Source organism: Lampetra fluviatilis, chromosome 19 (assembly GCF_964198595.1).
Source record: "Lampetra fluviatilis chromosome 19, kcLamFluv1.1, whole genome shotgun sequence".
Lineage (NCBI taxonomy): Eukaryota > Metazoa > Chordata > Hyperoartia > Petromyzontiformes > Petromyzontidae > Lampetra > Lampetra fluviatilis.
The window spans coordinates 7923898-7935526 of NC_136293.1; the positions used below are offsets into that span (position 1 = coordinate 7923898).

The 11629-nt window shown below is 51.5% G+C and overlaps 1 protein-coding gene across 1 annotated transcript; it reads right to left on the minus strand.

Moving 5' to 3' along the window:
* Positions 1-845: 845 nt before the first annotated feature.
* Positions 846-9646, minus strand: LOC144937599 (BTB/POZ domain-containing protein KCTD12-like). The gene has a single exon (XM_078864927.1). It carries the CDS (start codon positions 9174-9176, stop codon positions 8214-8216), a length of 963 nt encoding a protein of 320 aa, XP_078721053.1. The 5' UTR covers positions 9177-9646; the 3' UTR covers positions 846-8213.
* Positions 9647-11629: the final 1983 nt, after the last annotated feature.

Sequence of the window (11629 nt, forward strand, 5' to 3'; positions counted from 1 at the left end):
CATTCTGACCCGCCCTCTACTGGACATCTGTGAAAACAGAGCTTCATAGCTCATCGGATTCCTGCAGTATAAATACAGATTCTCATAGATCACGTGACCTGTGTGTGACCACCACCACCCTGAATCCCTCCCCTCTCCCCGCCCCCTGTGAAAACAGACGCCGCTCCTCCGTGCAGCTCCCTTCCTTCTCTCTCCCTCTCTTCCCTCCTCTCTCATCGTGATCGTCATCATGGGCCTGACATCTTAGCCTCGTCATTCCTTCTCACTCTTCCTTCCCGTCCCGGCGCTCCTCCTTCTGTCTTCCTGCTGCTCATCTTGAGCGGTGCCCTCGTGTTTGTCCGTCTTGGGAACTTCCGTCCCGGCATCGCTTCCATCGATTATATCCCTGACTAAAATTGAAAGAATTTTAATTTAGTTTTATATGATTATTATATTATGACTTAGTGTGACGCATGCGTGCGTCACACTTACACACGGATATCGCACACAAGACGTCACGCAAAGATAAAGATCCCCCGTGTAGCCTGCATCTGAAGGCTGTTGGGGCAAGTGCTGTTTACGAGTACCTATGAAGGCTGGTACGTCATACGAGGTGGTGGATGACTAACACAACCCCCGGCCGCCTTTGCCTCCCCTGTGTTTACTGATGTTAACACACCGCACCAAGTTCGCGTTTAAGGCTAAGTCGACCTAGGAGAGGCCCAGGTTCAGGTTCAGATATTCACCACCGATGTTGGCCGTGAGCGAGAAAAGAACTCGGGTCGCCGGGTTCGTAGCGCAGTGTGCTAACCACTGCGCCACCGCTCCCCACACAACACACGAACACACCAACACAGAGGCATATCTACTGGTGATGTATATTATGCTGTATACGCACAATATAAATAAACACAGAGACAAATAGACTCAGTAAACAGCATTCGGTTGTGCACGGGCAGTCAGAATGGGAAGGAACGCGTGTTTGTATAGCGACAAACGTAGCGATACATTGGCCACACAGTACAACCCAACAATCCAGCACACATGCAAACTTGGCTAACGTTGGGCCAAGGTTAGGCCAAGGTTGGTTCAACGTTAGACCACCGTGAGGCTAACGTTGAGCCAACCTTGCGCCAAAGTTGGGCAAACTTTGGCGCAAGGTTAGGCCAACGTTGGGTCAACGGTTCCAACCACATTCCCAACTTTACATGTCACCTGGGCAAAGAGCCCAGGCAGACTGTCCTGCACAGTGACTCCCTGTCTATCACCAGCCGACAGACTACCGCGTGCCTCGCATTCTCACGCTGAGACACGCAACAGAGTTGTGCGTATACAGGGACTCCTCTAATTAATAGAATTCGACTTTCAGAAATACGAACAAACCTGTTCGTGTGTCCAGTTGCCCGTTCGGACCGAGAGTCGTAAGTTCAACCGCCGCGCAATGGATGGCGGTGGTGGCATCGACATCTGCAGAACGTGAAGAACCAGTGGCATTTACAACTACAGGAGATGATACAACTTTTAAAGCCATTCCCCGTGTTTAGTGTACACTCCGTAAAACACGTTTGGAATCGACAGGAGTAAAGTTGCACTTACGAACAAATCGACTTACGAACAGACCTCTGCAATTTAACTCGTTCATAATAGAGGAGTCCATGTGTGCTGCTTTCACGCGGGGTCTATACAATTCATACTACTTGGTTGGGAAGTCAACAACGGTTGTGCTATGGATGGACTCGCCCCTCTCACCTGCCATAGGAATGTGAAATTCACTCCTCTGGCTAAGGGCTGTAAACGGGAGATGAGCAGTACATTACATTGACTGACCCGGTTAACAATTAATAATAATTGTTGTTTTTAATCTACATAAAGTGCCATTTATTAGAGGAAACGTTTTGGGAAATTCTATTGGACGGATACGATATTGTCCTAAGGGGCGAACGAGATTAAACATCTGCACGCCCTTTATAATTTAAATTATTGGAGGAAATAAAGACACGCGGGGACATTCCATCCAATCACAGGCAATTATGTGCTCTGAAGAAGAAGGGACATTGCCCCAAAGCATCGGCTCACATATATTATAATTACTGTATATATTACTTTTCAGAGCAGTGTTATTGACAAATGTGTTGATTTTTGTGTTGTTGTTTGTGCTTTTGCAACACTGCCAAACGCAGCATCGCTATACTGTATATATTGTTTTGTTAAATGTTGACATTTATCATCAGGAGTTACTGTGAAATAATATACACGTGACGGGTTTCTAGCCAGTCACAGTTATGATCAGAAAAAACAGCACGTTCGTCACCAACACCGAGTTGTGTGGCTTTCAAAGGAAAACATAAATAAGGGCCATCGTCCGAAACGTCGACCGTTACATATGTTGCTATAAAGATGAAGCTGAACGCAGTCGTCAGCAGCACTGCCTTAGATATATACCATATATATACAAAGATCTCCCGTATAGCCTTAACAGACTGTAGGGGCAAGTGCTGTTAGCGAGCACCTATGAAGGCCGGAACGGCACACAAGGGGGTGGGTGGCCAGCACCACGCCCGACCGCCTTTGTCTCCCCAGTGGCGATGTTTACACACCGCACCAGGTACTCATTTAAGGCTGAGTCGACCTAGGGGAGGCCCAGGACCGGTTCAAGATAATCGTCACTGGTGTTAGCCGTGAGCGGGAATCGAACTTGGGTCGCCAGGTTCATAGCGCAGCGCGCTAACCGCTACACTACCGCTCCCCACACACGCACACGCATACAGTGTATATATATAAATACAATTGGCGACGTTTTGGGACAATTGCCTGAAACGTCACCAATTGTACATCTGTTTAACACGTCGTAGGCTTTCGCGACCAATCTTATCCATAATAGAGGGGGGAGGGGGGGTTTGAGTTACATCGCGTAAGCATAAATGTGTCGTTAAACCCGCCACCACCCGACACGGCCAATTAGTAAGGTTTGTCACGTAAACAAAACTTGTCGATTCGTTACTGAATTCAACACCGGTTGTGTGTTGGAGAGTTAAACCCACAACATGTGCCGTTCGAGTACGACGTTTCGCAAGTGATTACAGCCAGCCTCATCAGGCGGCAGCCAGAGTGGTGGAGAAATCCTCCTGTTTCGGTCTTAAATAGAGGGATGAATGTAATTGGCTGGGTCGGGTGGTGGTGGGGTTTAACGACACATTTGTACGCTTTCGGTCTTTCGGTAAAGTCACGTAGATAGTAAAATACTCAAAATATCACGACGTTTCGATCGCAACACAAGCAATTGTCCTCAGGAAGTTTATTTTAATTTTATTTTTCTATCTACGTGACTTTATCGAAAGACCAAAAGAGTATGAATTCCTGCAGCCACGAAAGCTTTAAGTGAAGACACATTTATATTTATGCGATCTAACCCAACCCCCACCCCCCTCCTATATTATGTATATTTTTTCATATTTGACCGACGTCTTCAGTTTGTGCTGTCGTTGTTGCTGTTATCTGTGTTTGTGTACCAATGCCAATGTATCATCATCATCATCGCGACAACAGTTATCACCATGCCGCAACTGCAAGTAAAAAAAAGAAACCAGCCCACGAAAAATCGCGGCACACATCGCCAGCTCTGGACAGGTACAGAGAAACGATTCCACGTACGGAATAAGACGACACAATGTGTTCATGTTTAACGAATTACATATTGAGCCGTATAAAGCCGAGCTGTTACTCAGTGGTTGTACTGGAATCTCAGCGTTTTATGATCTGTGTATTGGTGATTGTCCGTTATTTGTTTGTTGTTGATAATGGTTATCTTCCATAATAAATGTAGTTTTGGGGTTAGAGTGCTTAAATATAAATGTCCCATTAAACATGCCACCACCCGACACAGCCAATTCGTAAGATTTGTCACGTAAACACAACGTGCCAATTTATTGACGACTTCAGCACACCGATGTGTTGGGGAGTAAACCCACAACATTCACAATTCGAGTACGACGTTTTGCTGGTGATTACAACTAGCATCGTCAGGCTGGTGGTGGCGGGTTTAACAACGCACTTATATTCACACGACCTAACCCAAAAATCCTTTATTATGGATAATAGTGGTCACGAATTGGTTACTCGTTATTTTCCTCCGTCACACGTTGACACCACATCAGGCTAACCACGCCACGTAAATAATTTTAATGGATTATGCAACTTACAAATAGAAGAAAGACAATCAGTTCTTATATCTGTCATCTCGCGAGTTGTCTGCTGTGGCTGCTGCTGTTTTTGCTACATTGGCAGTGGTGCACAAACATCACTAATTGTACAACTTAAACACGTTAGCCAACAGCTACGCTGCGTGGTCTTAAATGAAAAAAAAAACATATAATAGGCTACGTTACAGGCAATGGCTCTTCTTCATATGGGTCATTGCCCGAAACGTCGCCTGTTTCATATACATTATATCCCTTTTAATGCCACACACACAGTGCTATTGACGCATGCATGTGCTGAGTTGGTGATCTCGCAAGGCTTTGTTTCGGCGTCTGCTCCACACGTGGCGATGTGTCATCCCGATGTCCGAGGCATCCTGGGATTCCTGTCGCTGAAGACGCGCGATTCGCCAAGAATGATATCGAAAGTTTCGGAATTGACGCGGCACGCATCAAGCCGTGCGTGCGACGATCAATAGCGTAAATCTCTCTCCGCCGTTGTGGTGCGGGTGCGGCCTCATTGAGCAAAGCAGACTTCGCGACCGAGACGAGAGAGCGAGACACGGTGCCGTCTATTCGTGGATTCAATTGTGGTGCTGCTGCTGCTGGTGCAGCTACTCGTGAGTAGGCAGTGGTGCACAAACAACAACAAGAACAACTTAACGCGTTCCGTCAATATCAACATCACGCGTGGCCCGATAAAGAAAACGAACGCTTTGGGCGACGTTAATTTCAGTGTGTAATAGGCGACGTTTCGGGCAGTTACCCTTTTTGGGATGAAGGGCAATTGTCCTAAACGTCGCCTGTTATGTTGTATGAATCAAACCTACAGTGTTATGACTGACAAATGTGTTGAGTTGTTGTTGTTGTTGTTTCTGCTTGTACACCACTGCCAACGCAGCAGCATCGCTAACAAGAATTTGTTTCATATATTGATTTTTTTTTTACAATTCTTGCTCGTGATTCCATCTGTTCACCTCGGTTGTGAATACAGCGGCCTCTAGTGGCTGGCGAGGGGGGGGGGGTCACGTGAACCAATTCGTGCGTACGACGAAGTACGAGGCACGTGACTCACTCACCGGTGCCTCTCGTTAGCCTTAAGCATCGACCTTTAATCGATGTATCGATCGATCGAAGAAACATGCTTGCTGTGCTCGTCACGTGCTGCCCGACATCGTGACGTCACTGCGATAAACAAAACTCAACGCATTCGTCATTTGTGTGCTTTGAAAATGGGCCATTGCCCGAAACGTGTTACTGTTATATATCAATATATATAGTTTTCCTTTTTAAGGCAACAGTGTTGTTATTTACGAATGTGTTGGGAGTGTTTTGTTTGTTGTTTGTGCTTGTGCACCACTGTCAACGCAGCAGCAGAAGCATCGCCAAATAACTAGTTGCATGAGAGGTATTCAGAATCTTTATTCATACTGGAGGAATCTGAGGAGCTATGAAGCTCTTTTTCACAAACGTCCTCTGTTTAGCAGTGACGTCACCATCGATCTATTATGACGCAATAGCAACGCGGTTGTCAATGGTTTCCGTGTATCGCTTCGGACCTCTTGCCGGACAGAACTCGGGACACGCAACCTCGGCACTCGGCTGCCTGAGCCATCGCTCGCGCAGGCGGTGCAACTGCGCCAAGAGCCCCTGGGACCGCGGGGGGGAGGAGAGGTCAAGTTGCCAGGTTATGAAGATGATGCTGGGGAGGGCGGTAGGGGAAGGGGATTTTATTCCCTGCACCAGGGCCCATGCTAGATCCACGCGACGACCGTGTGTATGCATGTGCATATAGGTCAACGAGATGTCTGTCACGTGGCATCTGTCTGTGGGGCTGTTTCCTTCGTTTGTGAAGTCGTGGGAGCGACACTGTGTGCCGTGATGTCGCCTCGGGGAGCGGGTGGTGCTGCTGCTGAAGGGGGTCTGAGCCTACCCCGCGCCGGCTGCTGAACGCTGACCACTACTACCCACTACCACCACCCACCACTACTACCCACCACCACCCACCACCACCACCACCCGCCACCACCACTACTACCCACTACCACCACCCACCACCACCACCCACCACCACCACCCACCACTACTACCCACTACCACCACCCACCACCACCTACCACCACCACCCACCGCCACCACTACCTTCCACCACCACCACCCACCACTACCACCTATCACGATCACCACCACCACCCACCACCACCACCCACCACCACCCACCGCCACCACTACCTTCCACCACCACCACCACCACCCACCACTACCACCTATCACGATCACCACCATCATCCACCACCACCACCGCTCCCCTCTTCTAAACATTTATATTCAAAACATTGGTCCGCTAGTGAACGCGAGTGACGATGGCAACAAGCGGCTGGCCGTCACAGCCTTCGCGGCACACACACACGCGACACACACGCGACACACACACACGGCGGCGGCAGGTGAGAGCGAGGGCAGAATGCGCGACAGGGCATGGCATGGTCCCATCGTCTTCCCTTCGTGTTCGTTCCGTTTGGCGTCACATCGCCATCAGCGCCAGCCGCTATGATCTATCCACCGCTGCACGGAGGCCTCTCGAAGCCGTCGCCACCCCCGTCGCGTACACGGGGAGGTGAGAGCACGAGCGGAAAGCGTGACGAGGGAATGAGCTTGGTTACTATCAGACGTTGGCCCAACGGTGGGCCGACGTTGGGCCACAGCTTCCCAACCACGTGATAACAGTACTGGAGTTGACTTATTTATCCATAACAGCCACACTGAGTCGCAGGGCTGCTTTTCAGGAGGGTCCTGCCGCTATGTTGAAGGTTTTGTTGTTGTTAAATGTTAAGATCTTTTCAGCCAATGAATCGACGAGTCTTTAGATTCGTGGGAGTGAGCAGAACTCCCCACGCGCGCGAGGGGTCAGCAACAGCCTTCACCTTCCCCGGAGCAGACGCACAGCGGACGGCGAAGACTCCACTGGCTGCACGGCCCTCTCCTGGGCGAGCCAGCAAGGGGGGCTAGAGGCACCTCCATCCCTCCTACTCCTCGACGGCCACGGGGAAGGGAGTTTTCACAACATCCGCGTGCGATCCACCTACCCTCGCTGCTGCCTCCACAGCGCTGGATTGAAGGGGCGCGCGCATAGCCATCGCGTGCCAACGTTGGCCCAACGTTGGGCCAACGTTGGAATGTTTACTGGGGGATCGCGTCGTGGCCAATTGTGTTTGGCGTTTTAAAATTTGTTTTAAAGCTGGTCTAACATTGACCGTCGCCTCCTCCACCCCCCCCCCCCAATTACCCGTGAGTTGTACGCCCCCCTCCCCCCCACCACTTTTTAAAACAGGGCCCCGCCACAGGGCTGACTTTCAATTTCACACGGCTGCTGAGCACACGCCCCAAAAGCGACCAGCAACAAACAGCACTATGTTTAGTTGTAATCGATCAGAGTGCTTTCATCTGCCGTAATGAATGTCGCCTGACGCCGCTGCTGCCGCAGCCGATAAGAAGGCAACATAAGTTCAAGACGTGGGGGGGGGGGAGGGGGGAATGCAAGAGGGGGGGGGGGTGTGAAACAGGGAGGATGAGATACTTGCACAGGGGTCAATAATAAATGCGAGCGATGGCGCGTGAACGCACGTGGTCAGAAGCATCTAGGCATCGTCAGCAGCACGATCATCGGCAGGAGCACCAGCAGCAGTCAAGGAACCGAGGCAGTACAAATGAGGATCGGATCGGATCTGGTTGGATCGGGCAAAGGGAATCAGTTCGGGTCCACACAATAAAAGGTCTTCACAAGACGAGGGAAGAGACGTCGGCGCGGCCGGCCGGACACACAACAAAGTCTCGGGGTTCCACGCATCCGCGCTCGGAGTTCAACTCGGGTCATTAGCGGTGCGCGGTCGTGGGTCATTTTACAGGAGGAGGAGGAGAAGTGAGGATTGGCGGCGGTTGGAGTGGGAAGGGATTGTGGGTTGTGGAGGGGGTGGGGAGAGTCGATAGTTTAGTAAGCAGAGTCCACGTGCCAACGCAGCATCATCATCAGGATCATCATCACTCACGGAAGAAGACATATTCGGTGTAGTTGGTCCAAATTCTGTCTTCGCTCAGGTCGCCGGCGTAGGCCGCGGACCCGTTAGAGTTGCACGCGACCATGTGGAACCCGGCCTCTGCCAGCCGATCGAAGGCCTGCTCCAGGAAGGTGAACTTCAGGTAGTAGCGCGACGTGTAGCGCTCGGGCGGGCGGTCGGGGTCTCTGCTCTCGTTCAGCGTCTCGCCGAACACTTCTTTGGCCAGCGCCGTCTTCCCGCACACCATGATGCGCGCCACGCGTCGAAACTTGGCGTCCGCCGCCTGGCTGTCTCGCGCCACCGTGTAGGAGCCGCGGTACCCCACCGTGATGAAGCCGGGCCGACGCTCGTAGCTGATGCCACCAACGCCACTGCCGACAGCGACTCCACACTGCAGCCCGGAGCTTTGGGACGTGGTCGTCCCAATGACACCGCCACCGCCGCCGCCGCTGCTGCCTCCTCCGCGGATCGTCGTCTCGCTGGACGGCGAACTCTCGTCGCAGTCGCTGGCGCACGCGTCGTCCGTGATGGAGTTCTGCGTGCTGATGCGACGCGGGGCCAGCGAGCGGGCCAGCTCGGGGAGCCCGAAGAATTCCGCCTCGCGCTGGAGGCGGCTCCGCTCGGGGAAGTGCTCGGGTAGAACGAGCCGGTTGTCGCGCAAGTAATCGAGGATGTAGCGAAAGAGGAAACCGTCGCGGTCGATGAAGTAGCGGCCCTTGCCGTCCCGCGAGAGACTCTCGCCCAGAGAGCCGCCGCCGCCACCGCCGCCGCCGCCGCCACCGCCCGGCTTGCCGCAGAAGATGCGACCGAGCAGCGAGTCGGGGGCGCTGACCAGCGTAGCGCAGCGGGTCAGGTACACCTGGCCGCCCACGTTCAGCTCGATGACCTCGGCGAATGAGGTCGCCTCCCCGTTGGTCAGCTTGTTGGCATTGTCCGGTAGGGCCATTGCTGCTCGCGCGGCGTCAAGCAACTTGTGTGCTCGGTCGCAGCGTGCGACGTCGGCTGTGCTGGTGGTGTTGGTGCAGGCGTAGTTTTTGACTTGTGGGAGGGCTACGTACGTGTGTCCGTGTGTGCGAGAGAGTCGATGTGTGTGTGTGGGTGGATGTGCGTGTCGGGGTCGCGGAGAGACCGCCGCTTCACGCGGGCCGGAGGCGATGTGGAGTTACGGCTGCAGGGCTGGTGCGGAATGCGAGCTCCGGCTTGATGTGAACGCGATTGAGATCGGCAGCCGTTTAACGCAACTCGCTCTCTTTCTCTCTCTCGCTACACGAGTGGCGGGTGGGGGTGGGCAGAGACTCAATTGGCTGATGTGCAGCTACAAGCCGCTATTGGTCAGCGAGCGAGAGAGAGGAGGAGGGAGGGAGAGAGAAGCGTGGGAGAGAGAGAGCGCGAAAGAAAGAGGGAGAGCTCACGAAAGCGGGTCGCTCCATCTCTCCCTCCAGCCGCATTCACGCCGTGATTGTTGCTGCTGCTGCTGCGTCTCCAGGCGTGAGCGACCTCGTGGTGCCAGCGGCGGTCGTTGCTAAAGACGCAGACGATTGCTTTCTGGGTGTGTGATTAATAACGAATGGTTATTCCACACACTCACAGCCTTGATATGAGTACCTGGTGCAATGTGTAAATGTCAGCACTGGGGAGACAAAGGCGATCGGGCGTGGAGCGGGGGATATTTGTCATTAATAAAACATTATTGCGCCATCTACATATCACATTGAGTATTATGGTTGTATTTGTTTCTGGATGGTCCCGCTACATTGGATTGTAATGAACGGTATGTAATGTGCAGCGCCCGTTGGAAGATCGGTTTCCCAACGCCGCGTAGCTCATGGGGGTTTGACCATACTTCACCACGCTGGTCAGTGCGCGTTGGTGAAGGGGAGAGCGGGCGGCCGGGTGGTGGAAGGTCAAACGCGATGCAGATAGTGTTTCGCTCGAGTCACCGATGTTGAGAGCCACGGCCAAAGAATCAAACTCACGTTTCCGGGTTCATAGCGCAGCACAACGCGCTGCCCACTGCACGACCGGCACTTCGTTTAGATTGTTCACCCGATTCAGTGTTTTATAAAATAACAAACCTATTTGTGTGGAAAGAAATCGGAGAACCTGTAGGACACCCACCATACCTATAGGAGGGGGAAAACAACCTTATTATAAGAGGTCCGCACAGAAGGGTTCACGATCCCACGTGTTTTATCTATTGCCATCTACTGGACACCTTTATATCCCAGCAGTAGTCTAATGGGGAATATCACAAGGCATCAGAGACATCGGCCTTGATGACCTCTTGACCTGAGCAATTTCACTCTACTAGCAACGTTGTACCCGTGGCTACACCACGGGAAGGGGAGTAGGGTCAAGGTTGGAATTCATGGGGATACGGAAAAGGAACGGGAAAGGGAAGAGAAGTAATGATAAATAAGAGAAAAATTAAGGGAAAAGGAACGCAGAACGGGGGCAAATGTTTCAGGATATATGAGGAGAGGGAGGAAGAAACTGCATCATCGGGGCCTCCCTCGACATTGCTACACGGAATAGAGTCTGTTTTCACAGTGGGCGGCGGGGAGAGGGGATGGGTTCAGAGTGGGGGTGGCCACAAAGAAGTCACGTGATGCACTGGAGGCTTAAGCTGATTAAGATAGATATACGTACGTTAGAGATATGGCGATTCAATCTGCGGAAATGCTATGAATTGTCGCGATTTAAAAAAATCATGATTCGATTTGAGAATTGCTTATCTTTATAATTGCATGTTGATATATATAGGTCACGAGATGCCACATGGAGTCATCCAACCCATTACATACAACGCACGCAAAAACAATACTCATCTTATTGGTTCTTTCGGTAAAGTCACGTAGAATGGAAATAATAAAATAATAAAAATAAAACATAATAAAATAATTCTCACGAAGTTTCGGCCACAACGCAAGTAGCCGTCCTCAGGTGGAGACAGAGTCTCCTCGACAGACCTGTTCTCCACCTGAGGACGGCTACTTACGTTGTGGCCGAAACGTCGTGAGAATTATTTTATTATGTTTTATTTGTATTATTTTATTATTCCATTCTACGTGACTTCACCGAAATAACCTAGAAGATGAATCCCTGCAGTCACGAAAGCTTTAAATCGAAAAACAATACTCATTGTCAGTCCTTTGTTAATCCGCTGCTCGCTGAAGGTCTCCCCACCCCGTGTCTGTCGTGGGGGTTGTTTGGCCAAACTTCGCCACGCCGGTTAGTGCGAGTTGATGAAATACAGGCGCTGGGGGAGCCCAGGATCGGTTCAGACACCGTGACCGGGAATCGATCGGGAATCGACAACAGGTGGCCAGGTTCGTAGCCGAGCGCAGTGTGCTGATTATTGCGACATCGACGACCCATAAAAACAAACGCATGCGAATC